At 51.9% G+C, this 25,576-nt stretch overlaps 5 protein-coding genes and 1 non-coding gene across 6 annotated transcripts; 3 read left to right on the top strand and 3 right to left on the bottom strand.

Moving 5' to 3' along the window:
• Positions 1 to 1,090: 1,090 nt before the first annotated feature.
• Positions 1,091 to 2,515, top strand: CTHT_0062690 (putative actin-related protein; the record flags this gene model as incomplete). The annotated part of the gene is made up of 5 exons (XM_006696515.1): positions 1,091 to 1,357; positions 1,431 to 1,472; positions 1,534 to 1,950; positions 2,065 to 2,379; positions 2,453 to 2,515. The coding sequence occupies 5 exons, from the start codon at positions 1,091 to 1,093 to the stop codon at positions 2,513 to 2,515; spliced, it is 1,104 nt and encodes a 367-aa protein (XP_006696578.1).
• A 1,356-nt stretch (positions 2,516 to 3,871) lies between these two features.
• CTHT_0062680 (uncharacterized protein) lies at positions 3,872 to 4,357 on the bottom strand (the record flags this gene model as incomplete). Its single annotated transcript, XM_006696514.1, has 1 exon — positions 3,872 to 4,357. One exon carries the CDS (start codon positions 4,355 to 4,357, stop codon positions 3,872 to 3,874), a length of 486 nt encoding a protein of 161 aa, XP_006696577.1.
• Positions 4,358 to 6,715: 2,358 nt separating this feature from the next.
• On the bottom strand, positions 6,716 to 6,808 carry CTHT_0062670. The gene is made up of 2 exons: positions 6,773 to 6,808; positions 6,716 to 6,751 (listed from the first exon to the last, which is right to left on the bottom strand). It is a non-coding gene; the product is annotated as a tRNA-Ala (tRNA).
• Positions 6,809 to 9,381: 2,573 nt separating this feature from the next.
• Positions 9,382 to 14,443, bottom strand: CTHT_0062660 (uncharacterized protein; the record flags this gene model as incomplete). Its single annotated transcript, XM_006696513.1, has 4 exons — positions 9,382 to 11,858; positions 11,952 to 12,579; positions 12,673 to 12,704; positions 12,766 to 14,443. 4 exons carry the CDS (start codon positions 14,441 to 14,443, stop codon positions 9,382 to 9,384), a joined length of 4,815 nt encoding a protein of 1,604 aa, XP_006696576.1.
• Positions 14,444 to 17,134: 2,691 nt separating this feature from the next.
• Positions 17,135 to 19,758, top strand: CTHT_0062650 (uncharacterized protein; the record flags this gene model as incomplete). Its single annotated transcript, XM_006696512.1, has 8 exons — positions 17,135 to 17,177; positions 17,233 to 17,369; positions 17,466 to 17,539; positions 17,599 to 17,984; positions 18,041 to 18,054; positions 18,139 to 18,378; positions 18,440 to 19,032; positions 19,095 to 19,758. The coding sequence occupies 8 exons, from the start codon at positions 17,135 to 17,137 to the stop codon at positions 19,756 to 19,758; spliced, it is 2,151 nt and encodes a 716-aa protein (XP_006696575.1).
• Positions 19,759 to 21,960: 2,202 nt separating this feature from the next.
• On the top strand, positions 21,961 to 25,300 carry CTHT_0062640 (chitin synthase-like protein; the record flags this gene model as incomplete). Its single annotated transcript, XM_006696511.1, has 4 exons — positions 21,961 to 21,979; positions 22,506 to 22,669; positions 22,752 to 24,514; positions 24,574 to 25,300. 4 exons carry the CDS (start codon positions 21,961 to 21,963, stop codon positions 25,298 to 25,300), a joined length of 2,673 nt encoding a protein of 890 aa, XP_006696574.1.
• Between the last annotated feature and the right edge of the window lie 276 nt (positions 25,301 to 25,576).

Raw genomic sequence — 25,576 nt, 5'->3', positions numbered from 1 at the left:
CGGCGTTTATATGGGGTGCATTTTGGGTTGGATAATATGTTTTCGCTGTACACATACCGGTTGTATACACAAACGTCGGTGACGGCCTGGATATGGAGGCATATCTGAAATGAATATGGCAATACGAAACATTGTTTAGGCATCTCGATGGGTTTTTGTGAGCAAGTGTGTTGAAGTGCGCTCAGTTCGTCCATGGCTGTGGATAGAATGGATAGTAATCCCAATCATTCAACCGCATTAAGTGACTTAAAGTAAACTAGGTCTTCATGAAATCAAAAGATGGATAAGATGAGAATTAAAGGGTCCCAGGGAGAACCGTCAGAAACCTGGTTCGAAGGGAGCAGAGAGATTAAATTATAGATGGTATTTTAGCCATGCCTTACAACATCCATCTTTCAAGCTACTTAGTTAATGCAAAAAATTGGGAAGACTTCGTCGACAGTTGGACCCATGGTTGAATAGACTTGTCTTTTTTGTCGCCGTTGAAAAACGGCTTCTGGAGATACCGAGCTTGTGAAGCTGTCCACGAAATTTGGAACACACAACTCCCTTTCAAGAGAACAAGATTAAAAGGTAACGGAGCCAGCATAGTGCCAAGTTCCCTTTGACTGGAAACATTGATGAGGGGGTTGGGGTGTATCGAAGATGGCTTATCGATAAAAGCCCAGCCTCGGCTCTCAATTGGCCCGTGCTGCTCGCCCCTGACTACGAGGCATGGGTTATCCTCAACTCGGCGCGCGTTTGGTGTTTGGTGGACCACCTGCTAATCAGTTGCTGAATGTCAAGTCAACAGACGAAGCTCGATAACCACTGTCTCGAAAGTGACAGCAATACCATCTAGCCACACGACGGCCCTTGACGCAATCCTGTAGCAAGTGCTTCTTGAAAAGCACATTTTCCGACTTCAGTTGTCCCTCAACGGATGGGATAACTACCTCAACAACCCCGCGATAGTCACGCTCCCGCCTCTATACCGCCACAAACCTATCCACCGCAAAAAGACAAGAAGAGACTCTCGAAAGCCGTTGCATGCCGAGGCCTCACCTCGCGGCTTACATCTAGCTGCCTATAAACATAATTTATCTCCGCCATGGCCGACTCGCTTCACAACGCACCCATCGTCCTTGACAACGGGTCGGGAACAATAAGAGCCGGCTTCGCCGGCGAGGACGTGCCTAAGTGTGTCTTTCCCTCATGGGTCGGCCGACCAAAGCACCTACGCGTGCTGGCTGGCGCTCTGGAGGGCGAGGTCTTTATCGGCCAGAAGGCTGCTACGGAACTACGCGGCTTGCTTAAGATTAACTATCCTCTCGAGCATGGCATCGTGACGGATTGGGATGACATGGAACGCATCTGGGTTGGTTGCAACTGCTACTCGGCGTGTGTTGGCGGGGGGCGGGTAGCTGACATTGGGCGTTCCATTTCTCTAGAGTTATGTTTACGATGAAGGGCTGAAGACGCTGAGCGAAGAGGTAAACCCTACTCTTTTAGCTCGCTCTCTCGATAAAAGACCAAACTAACAGATTCTGCTAGCATCCTGTGCTCCTTACCGAACCCCCTCTTAACCCGCGCTCCAACCGCGACACGGCCGCGCAGATCCTCTTTGAGACCTTCAACGTGCCCGCACTCTATTGCTCCATCCAGGCAGTGCTCTCTCTTTATGCGAGCGGGCGGACGACAGGTGTAGTGCTGGATAGCGGCGACGGCGTGTCACACGCAGTGCCCGTTTACCAGGGCTTCACGGTGCCTAACAGCATCCGGCGCATCGACGTTGGTGGCCGCGATGTGACCGAGTATTTACAAACACTGCTGCGCAAGAGCGGTTACGTCTTCCACACCAGCGCTGAAAAGGAGGTCGTGCGCCTTATCAAAGAGTCCGTTTGCTACGTGGCCAAGGACCCGCGCAAGGAAGAGAAGGAGTGGGCGGCTGCCAAGTTAGATCAGGGGAAGGTAGCCGAGTATGTTCTGCCGGACGGCAACAGGATGAAGGCATGCGGTCAACCACCCTAGACTCCTTACGCTCGCTCTGAGAGCCCGTGTGAGCTAACATCCCTTTACGTGTAGATCGGCGCCGAGCGCTTCCGCGCCCCGGAGATCCTCTTCGATCCGGAGATCATCGGTCTCGAGTACCCAGGTGTGCACCAGATTGTGGTCGATTCGATCAATCGCACCGACCTGGACCTGCGCAAGGATCTATACTCCAACATTGTGCTGTCGGGTGGCAGCACCCTGACCAAGGGCTTCGGTGACCGTCTGCTGAGCGAAGTGCAGCGTGTGGCCGTCAAGGACATGAGGATAAAGATTTTTGCGCCGCCCGAGCGCAAGTATTCGACCTGGATCGGCGGTAGCATTCTGGCTGGTTTAAGCACATTCAGAAAGGTCGGTTTTGTTCTTTCTCCTCTCTTTCCCTCTCCATTTCCGAACACACGCTGACAGAGCCCAAACCGAATAGATGTGGGTCAGCATCGACGACTGGCATGAGAACCCGGATATTATTCATACCAAGTTCACCTAAAATACCTCGTCTGCCGGCTCCTCTTCGCAGAGCAGAGAGTTCACCCGCGCTGGGCATCGACCGCCTAGATTGAGACATGCGCAACAATTGACTCCGCTCTCCTTGTACCACCCTCATTGGCGGTCTGTCTAGCCACGTGATGATGCAACCACCACAGTCGTCCCACGCATCTCATTAAGCAGGGTCAGGGGTGGAGATGCGGACCATTTTTCAGGAGACAAACTAACGAGATGATGGCGTATGGGAGCTGATTCCCGGGCCTGGCCTAATGGCGGGGAGGCTTATCTTAATGCTAGTGCACAATTTCAAAATGATGGTTGTTCGAGGTGTGAAGGAAGAAAGAGAGCAGAGCTTTGGGCTGTGTGGTGTGTGGGCTGATGATGGTAGATGGTGCAGGGCTGGGGCCGGAGCAAAGGCGTCTGGACGGTCAGGGGCGAGAGACCGATATGGGATGTGCAAGTAACTGTGCCCAAAGCCTTTGTGTAGAGAAGCTTGTTGTGTGCGTTGTTAGAGGAAGGAAATGCATGATACCCATGGTTGGTTAATGAGCATCATTGCATCATCGCTGAGCAGTGTTAATTTGGGCTAGCCAGTCTTTGGCTTGTGATCCGCGTTGGGAGAGTGTAGCATCCCATTGCCCTTCGCCTGCTGCATGCCGTTGGCTCTTTGGTTATTGTTTGAAAATATAAGTACCTAAACATGGGGTGACATTTCAGGGGCTATACGAATTGCACACAAGGACAGACAAGAGCAAGCTATGGAGCGAATATTGTGCAAGAATGATCACGGTGGGGGTATATTGCTACAACTGAAAGCCAACCCAAAGCTATCACAAAACCATAACCTATTCTCCGCAATCCTTGCCCTCGGGAAAGGATTCTTTTCTGGGATGCCAGAAGCGCCTCGGAGTCATTCAAACCCCCATGCTTCCCAAATTTCCCAGCCTAAGTGTTTCCCAATCCCAAACAAGGTATCATGGATATCATCGCTTTTCCCAGATAATTCCCACACAGAGCCAGTTCCGTCCTTCCCGCCCAGCGCCTTGCATTTTTGCTCAAAAAGAAACCAATCCAGAAAACACATTTAAGGTTTTGCTGGTATCACATCCGACCACCGGTTGTCATAACCCATTAGCACCCAACTTCGTAGCATCATAGAGAGTTGTGAAAGACAAAGGAAAAGTGCCATGCTGGCGAGACAGCCCTGCTGCTCAAGGGCGTGAATGAGTAGAATGAATCGAAGAATGAAGAGTTGAGTCATTCATCCAGGCGAGATTGTGCGTCCCGTTGAAGGTATGATTAAGTAGGTAGTGATTAGAAGCGGGGTCACGTCTCGTCGAGAGGATGTCCGAAATATTTAGTTGTGGCTGATGATGCGCTTGACGAAGCCTCCGAAGCCACTAAGGCTGGACCTCAAACTATCTGCCGTGCTGGCAGTGCTGACACGAGCAATGTTGCCACCGTCAACCTCCTCCTTCTCTACCTCAAGATTCTTCTTGGCGATGTTGCCAGCGCCACCACGGCCGACGTGGTAGCCCATGCCACGAGCAACACGCTGCTCGCGAGCCTCGGCTCGATTGTACTCCTCATCGAAGGACAGGCTGGGTTGGGCGATTTCAATGGGGTGTGCGTTGCCGGCGCCGCCGCGGCCCGAGTAGAAGCGGCGGGAAGTGGAAGAGTTGCTGGTGACAGGCTTCAGGTCCGCGGGGGTAGGAATACCGCTGGCGGGGGTAGTCCGAGGAGCACGGAAGAAGTTGCCAGCGCCGCCGCGGCCAGCGTGAGTGTAGCTGTTTTGGGGCACCGTGGGGTGCGGCTCAGTGACGGTGTACGTGGCCTTCAGCATTTTGGCGGTTGGTGTAAATATATACGTGGTTCTGGAGAAGGTGTTGATGGGAGAAGTGTGGTTATAGTCGGGCGAGTTCAGGTCTCCAAGTCGCAGAGAGCAAGATGATGATTGATGTGAGACGAGGAATGTCAAGTAGCAGACTGCGTTCGTAACTTGGTTGGTTGCGTTATTGATGTTTTAAGCTCGAGGTGACACGGGTCTCCAACGGCTTGAGAGGGAAGAGGGGGTGGACTCTTTAAGAACGCGGCTGAGGAGAAAAAAAACAATTGCCCAGGGAACGTCCGAGAACATGCTCTTCAACAGGATTCCATCCCTCTCCGTCGCCGGTCTCCATTGCATTCTCAAGCTTTTCCTTCTGGGCTGCAGCGCATGACCACGATGCCTGGCGCTAGCTTGCAGTTTGCGCGCAATGCTTCTCCTGCCGCCCCGCTTTCCCAGCGCCGACAGGCGAGGGCCACTGGCCAGGCTCTTTTCCCAGCTCTCCCCTTTCGTCAGGCCTTGTCAGGTGGATGGGAAAATTTTGGCGGCACAGAAAAAATGGAAAGCGTTGGATGGAGAGGCCGAGTGCGGGGAAGTCACTCGTGGATGCTTCTCGACAGGGTCCAACGGCCCATTGGGCGATGGCGTCAGGTGTTCACTCTGGGCTTAGCAAGGCCAGGCTACTGCCCTGTGGGCTTGTTGGGGCTCTCGGCAGCGGCCCCAGGTCAGAAACTTGGCAGCCGACTGGCTGTCCGATCTTTCCCTTAGCTCATGGAAACTCCCCCGGCAGTCACATGGTCTCTTCTTTACGTTATGGTAACAACCTTGCTCAGGTACCATTTGGCTGTGTGTCCCAGCAATTTGGTACTTCAATCACGCTTGGCAGGACCCACCAGTCATGCAAGGAACAAAAATGGACTGGTCTTGGCATGCTGCCTCTCAGGACTACGGTGACACCGGCGGGAGCTCGTCATCATCTCCAGCGTGTAGCTGCAGCATCTGTTGCTTCAAAACTTTACTGGCGAGACGTGGAATGTGTTGGGCTTGGCTTTGCGCCACACAACGAACATTCCACGTCACACGCAGCAGCTGGGATGAATCCGGACATCAATCGGTGTTTGCGTATGGCGCAACACCATCTCAGCTGCATCGATGCCGGCCGCTTCCAGCAGGATGAGCAGGGTTTGGCTGTGACTGGTCCTTGTTGCAAATTTTGCTGTTCCCGTGAGGGCTTGGCCTGCCTGACTCTTCTAGCGTTTGCCCTTGCGCTTCGCCGTCCCATCTTAGGCCCGCCAGGGCCGCTTGTCCCTGAAAAGGTTTCCCGGGCGGCTCCATAGCGCCAACCCCGGATTTTCAGGGATCATGGGGCTCTTTTTTTATCACCCTTTGCCCTGTCGTCGACCACGGGAGTCAAATTCTCTGATCGGGATTCGGCAAGCCGAAACCGAGCCGCATCAGAATCGAAAGCTAAGGTCTGCCACTTGACAGCCTCACGAGACCAGGTTTCCTCCTCAGCCCTAGCGAAATCGTTGGCCATGCAGCAAGCCCTGTCTCTGTGCTCAAGTGCCCAGGAAGTTAACGGATTTGGAAGTTAAAACCTTTGTTACAAGTGGGATTGCGTGCTTCCCGGGTTGGCTGGGTCAGGGCTCGCTTTTACGGCATCCCTGACAAGGCTGGTGAAATTTCGTGGTGTTGGCTGTCATAGGTCGTTGCGAGACCACACGGGGTACAGGTTTTCTCACTTCATACCAAGTCCGTTTCCTTGGCACATTGGAGTCCAAGACGAATGCTGGTCAACATAGGCAACACGTGCTGTCAAAGCTTGCCATTGTGAGACTTGACTCATCAACAAAGCTCCAAAATATTCGCGTCGAGTCATTAAATGGAGTCTTAACCTCGGGCAGGTCTCGCCAGTGATCCACATTTTCTTCGCCCTGAAGACAAAGATCTCTCCTTTGTAACGGTCGCGATCCGGCAATCCACCTCGGTCCACTCGATTGTCATAGGGCACACACAATTTCGAGGGCAAAACGGGCCAAAATTTGCAGTTGGCACAATGTTGTTTCCAGTGGATGTTAGACCGTGGAAGATAGCACGACGATGATCAATCGTTGGAGACATTCCCATCCGCTAACAGTTCCATATATATATCGGTCAATTGGCCTATCCATCGAGATGTCTGTAGAATTTGACACCAACCTGTGACGCGCTTGTCGAAAAACACAGCACGTGCTGCTTTGACTGATGACTTCAATTATGGCTGGCATTAAGACCAACGGTATGTGGGTAGGTACAGAAGATCAACACTTGGTACGAAAAATCGAGCTTCACGCAGATATCAAAAGATACAGGCATCCGAAGGATCGGAAAAAATCATGGACGTACCGCGGATCGAACGCGGGACCGTCTGTAATTTGCATTCGGCAGGAAGCATGCAAAACAGAAATCATACCACTAGACCATACGCCCGAATATAATTTGCTTTCTGTAGCGTCTACAATCTTTGTTAGGATCTAGTAGTCAGTTGTGAGACTCAGTAACCCAGTTCCCTAAAGATCGGGGGCGTGCATCAATTGTTTAGGTAGTTATTGCTTTTTCCAAGATTGACAAAGCTTTACTTCATCAGCTTCATATACTTTCAATGTTTACAATAACTTTAATACTTACGATCATGTCTTCTGGGTGTGAACAGATATAACAACCGAAGCAAACCCAATTCGTCAACAACCACCTCTTGCACAACTCATCTCCATTAATTGACTGCATCAGTTTTGTCAAGATCAATGACCAGCGCAATGTCGGTTGCGCTCACTGCTGACAACATTCTGAAGCATTTGGCATGGCGTGAATATCAGGAGCTCTCGTTTGAGATGCTCGACGCAAGTTTAAGCTCCATTTAGGCTCTGAAGCTTCCCTTAGCCATGGAGACAAGCCTTCCTCGCTTGGAGTCTTCGACAAGCTGCCAGCCGAGATATTGTCTCTCGTCATTCTGCACCTTAGCTTAGCTTCTGTTTCCAATTTCGTGCGAGTCTGCCTACGACCACATCCGTGCCCAGCCTGAATATGCGGCTCTGTGGCGGCATGCTCCTCTTTCAAAGCCGCGTACCACGCTACTGGTACAGCCCACCGGCAGTTGGTTGCGACCCTGCACTAAAGCCCTGCGCGCGACAACCTGTGACACATTGCACGTCGCATTCGGTCCATACCTGTTTCTGCCTTCAGCCAAGCGAGCTTGCTGGGCCTGCCTCATGATAAGGGGCAGTTCCGCATTCTTAAGCCTACGAAAGCGGTGCAGTAGTTGCCTTGTATCCCGAGACATAGAACAGGACTTGGATCTATATTACACGGTTCTTGGCATTCATGGTACTGGATCTAGCTCCGGCAACATGGTGAGAACAGAGAAACGCAAGACCGAGGTGGGCTGTGTTCTTGTCAACGCTGTCGAAGCCAGGGACCTGGGTATTGACGTAAATGTTGATGAATTCCGACAGCGCGTGCCCAACTGGATCTTTGGGGAGGGAATGTTCACTAACGGTCTTCAGATCAGAGACTTCATTGCTGGCGAGTATTTTCTGTAAGATACGAGCCAGTCATCCGAGAACACAGCCTTTTTGGGAATGGTGAGGATGAATTGACTTCCCTGTGATGACTTTCGGTGTAGCCTCAATGCCGTTCCCATCGATCTCAGCGTCTGCGAAGCTCGGGATGTTGTGTGGTGTTGGGGTTGTTATGAAAACATGGAAGGACCATATGATTGGCAATTCCTCTCAGGACATCAACGAGTTGGTCCCACAAGATGCCATCGACGATATTGCAGGGCTGCAAGCCTTGAAACACAAGGCCTGCCTGATTGAGAATTTCATGTGGCATATTAAGAAGTGCCCTCGGGGCAGGGAACTTCTGGACGAACTTAGAAAAGAATAGGAATTGCTCCAGAAGAACGAGGATTGGATTAGACAGCCTACTCCATCAGAACGGCTTCATATGAAGCTAGGGGCATCCAAACCCACTGTTTTCTTGCCATAGTGTTTAGGGTGAAACCTGGGCAGACCAACCACATACACGAGCAAACCTGAACGACCTACATAGTCTAAGTAGCTAATGAGAATGTCGTTTTGCACAGTAGCCCCGGACACACGATAACGAAGAAATACATTCACGACCAGCATGGCACGTAAGGCCTCGGTATTTGTATAGGAAAGAGCACTTACGTGATATGGTAGGGTGCGTTTGGGCTACGGTCCGAAGCGACATTCTCCAGTTAATTCACAGTTCGATATAAATGTATCCATTTGTGACTAGGTACCTACCCACATATCCACTCGACTTCATGTACACGTAACTTTCTGTAAAAGCCAGCACTCGCAGCTTCTTACCCTAAATATATGACCAAACCATGCACTGAATAGAATCACTACTTACCCGTTACCTAGGAGCCTGGAATTGTTGCCTCCCATGATAAAAGTTTTGATCATTCTTTCAAGGTCTGCCCTAATTAGTAAAACTGCAAAACAATCATTTTAAACCCAACGAACTAGCCCTAGTTCCATGTTCCTTGCTACGGATGCAACAAATGGAGCCATACATGAGACAAACAAGTCTAACAAGACAATAACCGTGCGAGAAGCACAATCCTCCCAACCCCGAAATTGCCACACGAGAACCATCCATCTCCTTCAATGAATTATTTACACCGCCCAATGCAAGCCCGATGAAATGAAACAAATGAAGAGACTTGTGGTAATGAAGCCTTCTTTCGTGACAGCCCATGAGCCCAAGTGAATGCTGATACCCCGTAATAATCGAGTATTCAGTGAGAAAATGACAGAAAAGACCACGAAAATAACATTTAAAAAGAGAATGATCTGGGACAGCAGAATGCTAAGCATGCGCATGCAGCTGCATGTAGTTCTTCCAGTGTCGACGGGCAACCTCTTCGGAGCATTAAGTGGAATATAACCGAAGTCCATTTGTTCCTCCCCCCCCCAAAACCAAGATAACTCTACAAAAACAGATCTCCGTGATTGTCACCATGCCTAGACTTAGTCATGACGGAAGGTGCACTTGTCGCCTTTGGCACACTGACCTTTGACCCAAAATGTGCACTGCTTGGTTCCGATCAGGCTTCGAGGAACATTGCCGTTGCCATTCTTGCCGCGATCCCTGTCACGATCACTTCCCCGTATGTGGCCGCTGTAGTTATTGCGCTCCTCACGATCGCGGTCACGATCAGCCCAATCACGGCCATAGCCTCCGTCACAATCACGATCACGCTCCTGGCTGTGACCGCTGCCGCTGGAAGCCCCATAGGCCTGATTGTACAAGTCAGTGTGTCCACCATAAGGGCCGCCGTAAGGAGGGCCAGGATAGTTTTGCACCTGGCGACCTTGCTGTTGCTGATATTGAAAAGCTTGGGGAGCGATGGGGTTTTGATTCTGGTTTTGCTGCTGCTGCTGCTGCTGCTGCTGCTGCTGCTGCTGTTGTTGTTGTTGTTGTTGTTGCTGTTGCTGGGCCCAAGTAAGCGCATTGAGGATGTACTGAGCGGTTTGCGGGTCGGGCTGCGCAGCTTGGCCCTGGGTGTTTGAGAGCGCAGCCACAATGGCCTGAAGTTGGTTTTGATCAAGGGCAACATTCTGATTTCCGAGAGCAGCAAGCATAGTGACAATTTGCTGGTTGACGTCGGCAGACTGTTGTTGCTGTTGCAAATGGCCTACTTGTTGGGCCTGCGCAGCCTGTTGTGCATAGGCCTGAGCCGCTTGTGCATAGAGCCCTTGTTGCTGGGCATACCAAGCTTGCTGTTGTTGCTGAGCAGCATAGTACTGAGCCCAAGTGGTCGAGTAATCAGGAGCCGCTGTAGTAGCCGTTTGGGATGCGGTAGAGCTAGACTGTGATATACCATGCTGTTGCTGCTGTGTCTCTTGGGCAGCTTGTTCGGATCGGAATTTCTCCACAACAGCCTTGACTGCGTTGAATGCCTGTCGGAGAGCAGGATCCCTCTCAATCTCCTCCTCTGTAAGTCGGTAACGAGTCGAATTATGAGGCTCCCGTTCTTGCCAATTACGAGCACGGTCTGAAGCAAGAAGTTCAAGTGTCTGCTGGTCGCGGCGTACAGCGGCATCGGAATCGTACCATTGCTCGGGAGTCCGAGCCGACTGCTGAGACCGAGCGTTGGCAAGACGACCCAAGGCGGCACGAGCGGCATGATATGGGCCCCAATGCTTGCGTTCATATGCGCGCTGCATCATTTCGTCGTAGTGTGCGTTCGCAGGCGACAGGCGCACCTCCACACCACCCGGGTAAGCAGGTCCATCGTAAGGCGGCGAGCGTGGGTTTGGCGGAATATCGGCACGACTGTGGTAGATTGCCATCAGCTCTGTTGACTCACGCTCCCTCATGACACGCTGCTGCTCAGTCTCAAATGTCTTAAGACCTCCGCGAGTCTCGAGCGTCTTTTCTCGCTGCTCCTGAGAAATTTCGGCAGCAAAGTTGAGGGGCACCAGATCAGGCCACTCGCGATCATCAATGTCGATTGTTGTAATTCCTTTTGCTGCACTCAAGCGCCGCATCATTTGGCTCTCTTCGAAATTCTTGTCACGCCCGCCCGCCTTGACACTGCGAGCTGTGCTGCTGACCTCCTCCGGGAAAGGTACAAATTCCCGCACTTCGACCAGGCTGTCACCGCTCTTGAAGGCCACGCGGAGACCAAGAGCCCTGCGTTTCTCCTTCCTGAGGCGACGTTCACGCTGCTCTGGTGTTTCGTTCGGATCCAGAAGAATCGGGGTCTTCGTAACATCTGGAGCGTTGACCTTCTTCGGCTCATCGATCTCAGCCATCAAAGATGCAATCCGCGATGGGCCAGACGAAGTCTGCTTGGTCGATTCTGTCGGTTTTGGTTTTGCGGTCGTTAAGGCCGACGTCGATGTGATTGTCGCCGCGGTAGTCTTCGATTGAGTTGTCTGGCTTCTTGAGGGCTGCGACTGTTTAGGCAACTCAGTTTTCGATGATTGAGTTTGTACCCCTGATTCCAGCTTTCCTGGAGTCTTTTGCAGGTTGTCTGTTTTTGTAGTCTCGGCCCTGTTGACAGGTTTGGCGGCAGGACGGGTCTTGCCCGGGAGCAAAAGTGTGGACCGCGGTTTCGCTGGGGCTGTTGTCGATCCTGAAGCGCTGGTAGCTGTAGGCTTGGTGCTAGCCGACTTGACTGAAGCATTTGCAGAGGCCTTCTGACCACCTGAAGTCACGCTGGTGGTAATAATAGACGGAGTGGTTGTGGTTGGCTTCTTGGATGACCGAATCTCACTTGCAGGAGCATCATCTTCACGGGTGCGCTTGACGCCAGCGGAAGATGAGGCCACCTTTTCGGCAGATTTCTCAATCATTTTGGTGTAGTTGTTGTTGCCATTCGTCTCGGCACCAGAAGCCATCGACTTTTGTTGTGTTATATTTGTTACAAGGACGGATGGCTTTTTGCTGGTGCCAGTGGAAGTGGGCTTGGAAATTGAGGGACTGGCCGCCGCTGCAGCTGTTGTTTTCGAATCGGTTGCTTGATTCGATTGTTTTGTGGGCGCTCTCGCCTGTGTGGTCTTTTTTCCACTTCCTTCACTCTGCCTCTCACCTTCAGGCTCTTCAGGAGCCTTGTATTTTTGTCCTATCTCCTGCACTTGCGCCATTAATGCCAGGGCTTCTGTCTTCATTTCACCCTCTTCCCATCCAGCAACCTTATCCATTAGAGGTCCCCAAGACAATTTCTCAAACCACGATTGCGCCACGTCCATTCGAGAGAACAGAAGCAGGCATTGCTTGAGCAAGGGCCAGTTCAACTTGCTCTGCCCGTCATTGATCAGATGCATTACGCAGTTGCGTAACTGCACAGCAAGTCGACTTCCAGTACCTCGCTGAGTGGTGAGCTGGCGGATTACAGTTTCCGGGGCGACTTGAAGGATTTCTACAATTGTCCGTTCCAGACACTGTTCAGCCTCCTGGATTGTTCGCTGTAGCTCCTCATCATTGGGGCCACCCTGCTGCTGAGGTCGCTGTTGCTTCTTTTTCAACCTCTGACGTTCTGCCAAAGTCTTCCTTGGCTCATTGAGGGCAGTGACCTTTTGAACAAGAAGCCCATTGAGGTCAGTGATCACCTCATTGATGATTGTTGCATTTTTGATGTGTGCTGGGTGAACCCGTGCACACTCAGCTGCCATAAGCGCACTGTATTCTGGCTCCTCTGGGAGAGAAGGTCGAGAGGACTGCTCACAAACAGAATTAGCAGATTAGTTTCATCTAGGATTATGAGAGTAACACTGGCAATCACTTGAGGAACGAAAAGGGCAGATACGTACCGATAATTTCTGCCACCAGTCGCCTGGGATCTCTAGATCGAACATCAGTACTTGAGCGCAAGACATCACACCAGACAAGGCAGCGCAACTCACTTGTTTTCTGACGTTTCGTCTCAATTTCCAAACGGATATCAGCCCGTTGACGGTCGTGCTCTTTGTTTGAGGCCTTGTATGCCTCTGCATGATTTCCAAGGCTCTCAGCTGGCGTCCATCCCTTCCAAAGGTCAGGGAATAGTGGCACATCGCACCCCCTTGAGGTGAGTACCACATAACGCTTTGCTGGAGGAGCCATCTGCAGCTTCACTGGAGATGAACCAATAACAAGGTTCGGTACTCCTGCCCATACGCGCTCGGGCTGACGTTGTGCATCACCAAGCAGGTTTTCATCTGTAAAGTTTACTGTAAAGACCTTGACAGTTGTCTGCTCGGTCTGTGGTTGGGACTGAGACGATAGCAGCACTTGAGGCTCTGCTTGTGTCTCTCCTTGTGACTGGCTCATTAACGTGGGAGAAGTTCCCGCCCCCACAGCAACAACCTTCGCCTTTTTCACGGCAGCCGGGATCGTCTGTGGCTCTGAACTAAGGGAGCGCTTTACCCCAGCAACTGCATTTGTTTCGGGAGAGAGGTGAACCTGCTGAGTTGGGTGCGCCTGCCTAGCTTGCTGCTGCAGCACAATTCCCTGAGTTGCATCGTGTTGGCCTGCAGAGTGATGGGTCGAGTGCTCAGGCTGCTGCGCGGTCTGTTGAGGAACATGCTGAGGAATGTGTTGCGAAACTTGCTGAGCACCTTTGTTTGTGACTTGCTGGGGAACGTGATGTGGAAGCTGCTGGGGCATCTGTTCAGATGCCTGCTGAGGGATCTGCTGAGATACATGTTGCACCAGCTGCTGAGGGGCCTTAAGAATATGGGCCTGTTTTGGTGGCAGATTTACGGTTGAAGATGCAACATTCCTGGCAGAAGTGGGCTGCTGCTGTACGACACCGACACAGGCTTGCTTTGGAGCACCATTAAGAACCGAATGGAATGGCGGCTGAGTCTGACGCAGATCCTCTTGCGTATGCTGGGGTACATCTGGCTGGTATGGACCTTGACCTGAATAAAATGAGGCAGGCTGTCCGTTCGAAATGGTAGACATCACGGAGGGTTGGGCAGCGGGAGGGATAGAATCCGCATATCGCTGATGGCTAGGGCCATACCCAGTGGGCATTTGCCCCTGCCATTGTGGGATAGAATCTTGAGAAGGGTAATTTTCTGGGATCGAGACCTGGGAAGCAGAAACAGCATTGCCAAAAGCATGGTGGGCATTTGGTTGCTGTCCGGCACTAGCATCAATCTGAGATGCAGAGAACTCAGTAACCTGCTGCTGAATGTTTAAGTCGAAGCGATTGTTAACCGCCGTGCTCCCATCAGCTTGGTGATGCTGGCCAGGGAAGTATGCCGCATTGATTGAAACATCTTGGCCGTACGATGTTGTCGCAGGCGTTGTTGCTGCTGCTGCTGCTGTTGGTGTTGCTTGACTGCTATTATTTGGCCATACTTGAGGTTGGCCATAATAATCGAACTGGCGGTACACACCATTCTGAGCATCTTGTGCTGGGAGTTGGGTGTTGATTGGGGCATTTGCAAGATACTCCGGACTCGCCAATTCGTTGGCATCACTGCTGGTTTGATCGAAAGCAAGCTGAGAATGGGTGAAACGAGGGTCCCACGTCCCAGTCGCAAAGGCGCCTGTGTCCCAGCCAGCAATATTGTTACCATGGTTGGCATCCATGGTGATCAAGTTTGGGGAGTATAAAGATGGGTATCACGTGGACTGCGTGTATGTAAGTAAGCGAGTCCCTGGACAACAGCTTAGATTGTCACATACTGTACGCGCAACGCAGCAACATCAAACAGGAATCATGCGTGGTTCAAGGAGCTTTCGCTTGGCTGGAGGTGGGAGCCTTGCAAAAAGCCGACTTTTGTTTTCAAACGAGGTTTTGGAAACCCCGATTGTGCGATTGTGCGAGCTAATAAAAGAGGCCGTTGGTTTAGGACCGGATTACGGGGCTGTGGGGCTGTTTTCCAAATTTGGTTTAGTGTGCAAGCTAGATCAATAAATGTCAGCACAACACGCCAAGATCGCAGTCCCAAAAAAATGTTAAGACCGGGCCCTCTGTCATCCCTCCTTACGCCACCACAACGATCGACCGAGCGCCAAGCAATCGATCAACCCATCCATCCCAACAGCAGTCTAAGGCGGGGCAGGACAGCAACCGGGCGGAGCGGGTAGCGTAACACGATCTTCAGACAGCCCTGGACAGATCAGTGCTAGCTGTTGTTGAGAAGAAACGACTCTGATGCATCTGCAATCGACCACCGACCGAATTATCGAGTTCCGCGCAATCCGAAGGACGAGAGTCTTTGTGTTCTGCAGCCCAGCCGAAGACTCAACTTCCCAGTCTAAGAGTTCTGGTCGCCACTGGCAGGCGTCAGGTTGATTCCCACTCCAGTTGGCATTTGATCGCTTCCCGGAGACTGAAAGAAACAACACCCTTTTCTGGTCTTGCTTTTCTTGCAAGCCATCTATCAGACTTCTGTCTGCATTCTTCTCATTCCAGCGATCCATCTAACCAGTCCACCAATGATTGTTTGCAGCATACTGGCAGAGGAGCGGAAGTCAATCTCAAATCCATCTTCATTCTTGGGTGTTGGCTGCAAGACACCCCTGAAGGGTGTTGGGGTAGCGCAGGTTGCCCCGCAGCTCCGCCCTGTCAAAGGGCGTTTTGCGGCACCAGAACCAGTTCTGCCCGTGTTTCCCGCATTTCATGGGGCAATCAACCACGACTGTGACGAAGATGGATCGGACGGCTGTGTCTTGTTTGGCTGACCGGCTGGTTGCCTGTGGCATTGATGATTATTTCCAGTGGTTTGCAGAACCGCAGTATGGCCTATTTTGGCCGTTTTCCCAAAAGCCCTCACATTAATGTGTCTGAGCCTGCCTGCTTTGGGCTGTCCAGCGTGCCAAGGGTGCCCGAGCCCTGCCCGGTGCTGTACCCAGCCTGCACCCCCGCCCCGCCTTCCGACAGGATTTTTCAAGTGTTACCTGCAGCTGGCGCTCTGGCTGTTTTGGTGGTCACCCAAGCGCGCCCGCGCCGGCTTCCGCTGTTGGTCTCGCAGCCTTTCCCTCCCAGATCGGGCGCACTGCGAGATCTAGGCCGCTTGATCAAGCACGCATTTTGCAAGGAGGGTGATGGTTAAGGGCCGGACATCATGCTTTCAAGACAATTTTGGGTTTGGGGGAACGGGTGATTTTATGCATACCCTTTTGTGTTTCTCTTCTGCAACACAATTTCGCGACGTCCACTTCTAGCTGTGTGTCGCAAGAAGCCACGTCATGGCCGCCGTTCTTCGCGGGCGACGATAAACAAGGCTCACCGGACCCTTACAACATTTCCCGGGAATACCTAGATCAGACTGATAGAGACGCGCTATTTGGCAAACTGTGATGTCCAAAGCCCTGGCGGCCGTGAGACGCGCAGAGGAGCAGATCGAGGGCTGCCCGTGTCAAGCTGTGGATGCAGGTGATGACAGTCAAAGAACAGTCGAGGGTCAAAACGTGATGGCCTTAATACAACTGAAGATCTGCGGTGACGAGCAGGCAAAAATTGAGATACGGAAAAGCCGCAACCGGGCTTGAGGAGCCCGGTGATGCAGTCTGACTGATGGCTTGGGGCTGGTGGTGGTCGAAAGAGATGAAGAAAAGGATACCACCAAGGTTCTGACGACTGTCGATGAAGGAGAAAAGTCGGGCTCTCGCCAGTCAAATCAGCTGTTGCATGGGGCACCTACCAATAAAAAAGGAGTTTTGAGATGGCCAGTGCGTGTGGCGAAGCACTCTACCTGTGGCAGGGGCTCTGTGTTGCAGGTGGTCTGTGCGTTGTGGCAGGCGCCAAATGGATGCCAGGGGTCACAATGGATCGGGCATGGGATGTCCCCAACTTGGAAATATGTGGGGCATAAGCTCATCTTCAAGTCCCACCAGCTCGCTCCCCAATGGACAGAAGGCATGTGGGGAAGCTTCGTAACATGTGGCAGCCAGCTGTCAATGATGGTCTCAACTAATGAACGTAGAAGTTCAGAACAGCATTGCAATTGCACATTAAGTCGTTTACCCGTCTGATCCATCTGCTGCTGCGCCAGACCCAGCCCTTTGAAGTATACCGCAGTATCGGGAATACGGCGGCGATTTCAGCTAGCTCGATTGGATGACCCAAATCGCGCCAACCCTTCATCGAGCTTGAACTTACTGACGAGCTGCTTCTGGGCTTGGAGCTTACGACACAACCAAGGGCCAACCCTCCTCCAACCTGGAAGCTGGCTACCTAGGGGGGCGCAGACAATCTTTGCAGACTGGCTTGGGTTCTGCGGTTAGTTTCGTTCAAAATAAAGACGTGTTGCGTCGAGTAGCGCGTCTGTCATGATGGCTGCGCCGCGGGGCAACTCACTGCGCGACAAGCAGATCCGTATGCAGAATTTCTCTTGTGCCATTCCTGAAGCTTCCTGGCTAACATCCCGAAGTCTCCATCAAAAAGATCCTTAACTTGAATGAGCCTCTTGAAACAAACGAGGATGATCCCCATTCCAACGGCTTTCTACCCCCTTCGGCACCTATCCTGAAAGATGGGACTCCCATCTGGAAGCTCTTGATCTTCGATGTAAGCTTGGTCTGCCCTTCTCATCAAAGGGCGATTTCCAATGATTCCAAGTTTATTTCCTGCAGGACGTTGATGCTGACTCTTTGCTTCTCAAAGGACCTCGGCCGAGATGTCATCAGCCCAGTTCTCCAAGTTTCTGACCTGCGATCCATGGGGGTTACCATGCACATGTGAGCTCACACTTCCCCAAGCTTTGTTGTTCTTGGGCATCTGAGCTAAACACAGGAAGGCATATTGCATCGCAACGAGCTCCCATCCCCGATGTACCGGCTATCTACCTTGTTGAGCCAACTCCTGCCAACTTGCGTGCGATTACGAACGATCTTCAAAAGGGGTTATATAGCTCAGCATACATAAACTTCCTTTCGTCGATATCTCGCCCACTACTCGAGGATTTCGCAGCACAGACTGCTGCTGCAGGAACCTCTGAGAGTATTGCTCAGGTGTACGACCAATATCTCAATTTTATCGTGACTGAGCCGGATCTCTTTAGCCTAGGGATGCAGAAAGAGCATACATATTGGGCTCTGAACAGCGCAAAGACGAAAGACGAAGAGCTTGACCGCGTGATCGACCGCATTGTCAGTGGCTTGTTTAGCGTTGTAGTGACATCGGGTACGTCTTGGCTTCCTGGCGATTGGTGGCAAACCTGACTGACCATTCTTGCACAGGAATTATCCCAATTGTATGTCGACATTGATTGTTCACCTTCATCATGATGGAAACGTTGTAAATACAGAAGAGTGACTAACCCCAATCAATTACTCAGATACGCTGTCCAAGGGGTGCTGCGGCTGAGATGATCGCAACGAGATTGGACCGGAAGCTAAGGGACCATATTCTCAACTCCAAAGACAATCTGTTTACGGCTCAATCACGGTCAAGCCACGCAACTGCTGGCACCCCGACATCAAGACCTGTCTTGATCATATTAGATCGCAACGTTGATTTGATACCAATGCTATCGCATTCATGGACCTATCAGAGTTTGTGTTTTGATATTTTCAAGGTAAGAATGAAGGTGGACGAGGCCGCAACTTTAGAACATTTGGTACTAAAACTCTTCTTAGTCAGAATTGAATCGAATCACTATTGAAACGCCCGTCGACTCGACCAATCCTGCGAAAGGGACCACCAAGAAAACCTATGATTTAGCCACCAATGACTTCTTTTGGGCCAAGAACGCTTGCCTACCGTTTCCACAAGTCGCAGAGGACATCGACGCTGAATTGACCAAGTACAAAGAAGAGGCAGAGGCCATTACGAAGAAGACGGGCGTCAATAATTTTGAAGACCTTCAAACCGACACAAGTGCTAGCGCGCAACATCTCAAGGCGGCAATTACCCTCCTCCCAGAGCTGCGGGAGCGCAAGGCCGTATTGGATATGCACATGAATATCCTTGCCGCAATACTTGAGCAAATCCAAAGCCGGCAGCTGGACAACTACTTCCAGTTGGAGGAGGATGTTATGAAACAGACCAAGGCACAAATGTTGGAGTTCATCAAAACGACTGACAAAGGAAAGCCTACAGATAAGCTGCGCCTGTTCATCATCTGGTACCTCAGTACAGAGCAAGATGTCTCTCGGCAAGAGTGGGGCCAGTTCGAGGAAGCTCTGGTGGCCGCAGGTTGCGATAAGACGTCGCTTGCTTATATTCGACAGTGAGTTTCTCTGTTAAGGTTTGGCATCTTAAGTGTCTGTCTGCTAATCCTCCACATTACAGGGTCCGGGCAACAACCAAAATGACACAGTTGACTACTGTCAATAACCAAGGGGCAGCAAACCAGCAACAGTCTGGTTCTTCTGATCTGTTTAACCGCTTCTCAGCCCTGTCCAGCAGGCTTACCGATCGCCTCAAAGAAACAGGAGTGCCCACAAATGCCCTCACTTCTAACGTCGCATCCTTACTGGGAGGGATCAAGAACTTCCTTCCCGCTGACAGGGATCTGACTGTGACCAAGATCACTGAGTCTATCATGGACCCCTCGAGCGCAAGCTCATCGGCCATTGCGAAGACAGAGCATTACTTATATTTTGATCCGCGCAGTGCCAACGCGCGAGGAACGATGCCCCAGCCCTCGGCGCTTCGTGCTGGTGCTGTCGGTGCTCCAGGCTCGGCTCCCGGTGGCTTGCCCGGGTCCGGGCTTGCTGCACAGGGACCCGGAACAGGAGCTACTTTTGGCCAGCGACGGCAGGGATTTTCGGAGGCTATCGTGTTCATGGTCGGTGGCGGGTCAATGGACGAATACGGGAATTTGCAAGAGTGGGCAGCTCGCACGGGCGGCGACCGGGCAAAACGGAGAGTGATCTATGGAGCCAGCGAGTTGATCAACGCGACAACATTCATCAAGGAGGAGCTGGAGCGCCTGGGACAAGAGATATCCTAGGTTGTGCAATGGACATACAACCATGTGCTGGTATCCCGCTCCAACAAGCAGCCATATGTAGCCTCATCGCGTTTACAATAATGTTCGAGACTCAGATATGTTCGTAATCCTGTATCAAGCTCCATAGTACAACTCGCGTAAAGTACACCGTCCGGGATAACGCGGCCGGTGAAACTGTACCAGACGCTTATAGTCTGACTTTCCAGATGTCACGCCGTTGGAACAAGCAGCCAATCTTGACGCAGCTTGGCACTCAATCCTACGTTCGGCTTGACGTTGCTGCTGATGCACATTAATTAAATCTTCCGGCAGGCCGGTAACCCCCGATTACCCAATCCCTGACGCAATGCTCTGTTTCCACTACTGCTGATAGGCCTTCTGAGGACCGCTGATACTCCTCGTTGAATACTCATGAAGGTTGCTTTCGCCATAGAGCAAGTGAAGCTTAGAGCAACTGCGGATGGTTCGCCACCTCTTTTGCACAGATTTTGGGGATCAACCACCTATACATATATATCTATATACATTCGCACCTAGCTTTCCGAAGTGGCTACCAGTTGCCGACTACGGGACTGTGGCTGACGTAGGTTGCCACTAGTTGAGCCCGAATGGTGTTTTCCTGTGCAGCAGCAAGCGCGTTGAAGCAGGAATCCTGCTGCAGGCGGGGAGGTCAGAAATGGCCACCACGCCGAGGGGCTCTGCAACTCCAATACTCTCCGGTTGTGCGGTCAATCAAGGCTCACCTTGGCAATGTGTAACAACGAATAGTGGGGCTAAACATATGTATCCAGATCAGATATTGCGTAGGACCAGAAGAGCTTCGAAAGCGTTTTGCGTCGATTTTTAGAAAAATATTTTCAGGCCCACCCGCCGTGGACCACGGACTATTTTGAAGAACGACGTTGTGTGAGAGAGCTAGGCGGGCAAGCAGAGCGTTGATAATGGAGGCCCGGATAAAGCCAGCCACGAGGACAGCAGAACCACAACATCACCAGCATGGATCTTGGTGGCAGACAAGGCAGTTTTGTGGTCACCAGCGAGCACAGCCTCAGGTTTGCGACCCAATGATATCGAGCCTGTCGTGGCCTTCGTTCTCAGCTGCCACTTCGTTATTCTTGGTTGTCTTTGTCAATAGCGCAGATCCCCGCAGCTATTGTCATAAGAATCTTACCTGACAAGCACCATGAGATATTCCGGGGTAGAAATACAGGCTTTGATGTCGACGATATCCTGTTCATGAATCTTACGCAAAGAGTTTCCGAACGTTACGCGCATTTCAAGCTTGATTTCCGCAAGACTCCACTCGCTGAGAACAAGAACTTGGAGAAACCGAACCCCACCCGTTAAATATCGCCCCTGGGACGGAACCACTCAGCCAATCAGCGTGCGGTGTTGACAGGGACAGGACACCACACCTTGCCTGATCGGGCACTGAAACACAAGGAGTCGCCAGCATCTTCCCGGCGGGCAGGACCCTTCATTCGTTGGCTGCCCCTCGAAGCCCCCTGTCGGCGGCCCATTAAGCTCAGGAAGGGCCCCAAAAGTCACAGCCTAAAGGCGGCATCTTGAAACTGCAGCTTTGCTCTCCCATCCCACGGACAGCCCGATAATCTTTCTCCTTTGTCTGCAAAGGCCGCAGTGAGCGCTTCGGGGAAAAAGCAGTCGGGCGCAGAAACGGGGAACGACTGTTTATTTTTTTAGCAGGTTCTTGTGTAGACAGCCCCGAGAGCCCATCCTCCCGATCAAACGAACGGTGGAGTATCCAAGACACCAACCTTAAAGTCGCAACCGGCACGCCCTACACCGAGATAACGGACCGCCCTCTCACACAAGCGGCGCGCGTCGACTTGGATAAGGTAACGTTGCAGGGGCTCGACAAAATTGAGAACATCAAAAAAGGGGGAGACACCTCAGATACGCACCCCCAACCAACCGTCCACAACCTTCGGATTGACAAACGAGAGCGACCGATTGCACGGCTGCGGCGGCGTAACGGTCAAAGACGGACAACTGTCGCCCACGAGTTGTTGGCCCTCCATTCCGGCGCGCGCAACGCGACAAGAGAAAGGGGAGCGGCAGGCGTTGGAATTTAACATAATCTGAGACGCGCAGGCGTCTCCCTCGCTAGTTCTCTCGGTGCGCGGTTGTCTTCTACATTCCTGAAGACTGTGTCCATAAACGTCCTCCTGACCGGCGGCAACCATGTCATACAATCGATTGAGTAAGTGGATGGTCTTGACCGACTTCTTCCCTTCCCATCGCCATCCAGTGGATGTTTCTGCGGCTAGCGTTAGTCTCGTAGTCTTGGGACGACAAGTGGACCGTCCTTCGTCTGAGGTTGGACCACCTGCCCCTCTGACAGCAAACCGCGTTTCTTCCTTTCCCTGTCGCTCGTTTCATATTTCTGAGTTGCCGGCACTCAACAGGAACGGCGGCTTTGAGCCCCCGTTGTGCCGTGTTCCTTCTCCCACTCGGGTCGCCTGAGGTCTGCTCGTTTGCTCTGCGTTGCATACTCTGAGCGCTGCATTATTTTCTCCTGATTGGCGTGAGGGAGCTACAACTCCCCCCTAAGTAGCACGCACGATCGTCAAACGCAACCTAGGCCCAGGTGTTGAGAGAGAGGAGCGTGGCACATTACGTGGCACAGCCTGTTTTACCTCTTCTCCGACTCCAATCCTCACGCACATCGCTGGTCGATAGCGTGTTGGCCTGAAAGTCGTGCTGACCAATTTTTTTCCTTCAAACAGACGACGATTATTACGACAGTCACCCCATGGATAGGGTTCGGCGGTCACCCTCTCCTGGACACCCATTGCAGCACGGGTACCAGCTCGAAGACCACCCGTATGGTTACTCGCATTCACAACAGGATATACGGTACACGGGCGAGGAGTACCAGATGCATACGGCAGTGAGTCCTCCCGCCAGTTTGATTTCCGGAAATGGGGGGGAGAATGAAATAGACGTGGCGCAAAGCTGACTGAAGGCGCCAGCAATCGATTGACAACCTCGGCGGCGGGGGTAGTTACGCGGTCGACCCCGCAGCTCACCACGATGCTTATTACAACCAGCCGTACGAGCCCAACCGCAGCGGACACCAGGGAGGCTACAACAATGATGGCTATTATGACGACGACCGCAGCCCCATGTTAGGTCACAACTCTGGCCATCACGCCCAGCAAGAACCGTATCGTGACAACCCGCAACCGCAGCAACAGCAGCAAAACAAATCGTCCATCAAGAGATGGAAGACGGTCAAGCAGGTGCTGCTGTACCGCGGTAACCTGGTGTTGGATTGCCCAGTGCCCCCGAAGTTACTGAATCAGCTTCCCCATGGCGAGCGCGATGAGTTCACTCACATGCGCTACTCGGCCGCCACATGCGATCCATCTGAGTTCTACGAAAACAACTTCACTCTGCGCCAGAAGCTCTTCAGCAAGCCACGTCATACCGAGCTTTTCATTGTTGTCACCATGTACAACGAGGATGAGATTCTGTTTGCCCGGACCATGATCGGTGTCTTCAAGAACATCGAGTACATGTGCAAGAAGACCGATAGCAGGACGTGGGGCAAGGATGCTTGGAAGAAAATCGTCGTATGCGTTGTCAGCGACGGTCGTGCTAAGATTAATCCACGGACGCGCGCGCTTTTGGCTGGTATGGGTGTGTATCAAGAGGGTATCGCCAAGCAGTCAGTCAACGGCAAGAAGGTCCAGGCACATATCTACGAATACACCACACAGGTGGGACTGGCGATCAGGAACGGTGTCGTACAGCTTATTCCCAAGCAGCAGCCGGTCCAAATGCTGTTCTGCCTCAAGGAGGAGAACAAGAAGAAGATCAACTCGCACCGCTGGTTCTTCCAGGCGTTTGGCCGCGTTCTTGACCCTAACATCTGCGTGTTGATCGATGCCGGTACTAAGCCCGGCCCAACGTCTATCTATGAATTGTGGAAGGCGTTCGACCTGGAGCCCATGTGTGCCGGTGCTTGCGGTGAAATCAAGGCAATGCTTGGCAAAGGAGGCAAGAACCTGCTGAACCCGCTGGTAGCGGCTCAAAACTTCGAGTACAAGATGAGCAACATCCTTGACAAGCCGCTAGAGTCTGCCTTCGGTTTCATCTCGGTGTTGCCGGGTGCCTTCTCAGCGTACCGCTATATTGCCCTTCAAAACGACAAAAACGGACAAGGCCCGCTTGAGAAGTACTTTGCCGGCGAGTTCATGCACGGTAAGGGCGGTATCTTCACGGCCAACATGTACCTGGCTGAGGACCGTATTCTGTGTTTCGAGCTGGTCACCAAGCGGAATTGCCACTGGATCTTACAATACGTCAAGTCGGCTACGGGTGAAACCGATGTTCCCGAGACTATTCAGGAGCTTATTCTTCAGCGCCGCCGCTGGCTCAACGGTTCCTTCTTCGCCGCCATCTATGCCATCGTGCACTTCTATCAGTTCTTCCGCTCTGATCACTCCTTATTACGCAAGATCGCATTTTTCGTTGAGTTCGTCTTCAACACGGTTAACATGATCTTCTCCTGGTTCGCTATCGGCAACTTCTTCCTGGTCTTCAAGATCCTCACTACCAGTTTGGGAGATGAGCAACTACTGGGCACCGTTGGGCGCATTCTGGGTGTTATTTTCACCTGGTTGTACGGCGTGTCGCTCATGTCGTGCTTCGTCTTGTCCATGGGTAACCGTCCGGCTGGTTCGGGGCCGTACTACCTAACAATGGCCATTTTCTGGGCGATTCTCTTCGTGTAAGTTATCTACTTTTCATTCATGTTCGGCTTGTAAGGTCGTAGCTAACATGCCTTAGTTACCTCATGTTTGCTGCCATCTACATTGCTGTCAACGCCATCATCACCGACGTCAACACCAACGGCTTCAGTGTAGACTCGCTCTTCAGGAACAAAGTCTTCTACACGTTGATCGTCTCGGTGATGTCCACATACGGCATTTGGCTGATCGCCTCACTGCTCATGTTCGACCCATGGCACATGTTCACTTCCCTTATCCAATACATGCTTCTCTCGCCGACCTACACAAACGTTCTCAACGTCTATGCTTTCTGCAATACGCACGATATCACCTGGGGTACCAAGGGCGATGACAAGCCCGAGGAGCTTCCTGACGCCAAGACGGGCAAGGACGGCCAGGGTAAGATCGATCTGCCTGACGAGGTCGACTTGAATACGCAGTATGAGAAGGAACTGCGTGTCTTCGGTAGTCCCGAGGTCAAGGTTGCAAAGGCACCGACGGCGAAACAAGAAGCGGAGGCCCAGGAGGACTATTACCGCGGCGTTCGTACCGTTGTTGTGCTTGTCTGGATGATCATGAACTTCGCGTTGTGCGCCGTTGTGTTATCCTCGGCCGGTGTTGAGAAGATTGTGACAGGCGACGATGGTCGTACTGAGGAGGAGGTGAAGAGCGAACGCGCAAACATCTACCTTAGCATTGTTTTGTGGTCGGTGGCTGGTTTGTCGGCGTTTAAGTTCCTAGGTGCCATGTGGTTCTTGGTGGTGCGCATGTTTAGGGGCGTGTGAATGACAAGTTTTATTGTGGAGGGATACAGGATACCCAATGACTATGGATACTTGATGTATCTAGTTGGGCTTTGATTGAGAGTATCTTGGGGAGTAGACGAAGCAGGGTTTAGGGTTTGTTGGGGTGTGTTGATAACCTTTTCCTCCATCTTACTAAGTGTAATGCAAGGGTACTTGGAGTATATTCCTGAGCAGCCAAAGTTTTCTATAGTACTTTTTAGCTCGAGTTTACTTTGGCATGCAGTTATATACCTTATGATCAACATCATCACTTCG

This window comes from Thermochaetoides thermophila, assembly GCF_000221225.1.
Source record: "Thermochaetoides thermophila DSM 1495 unplaced genomic scaffold scf7180000011821, whole genome shotgun sequence".
Lineage (NCBI taxonomy): Eukaryota > Fungi > Ascomycota > Sordariomycetes > Sordariales > Chaetomiaceae > Thermochaetoides > Thermochaetoides thermophila.
The sequence above is the reverse complement of the archived record's forward strand: the minus strand, read 5'-3'. Positions and strand labels throughout refer to the sequence as shown.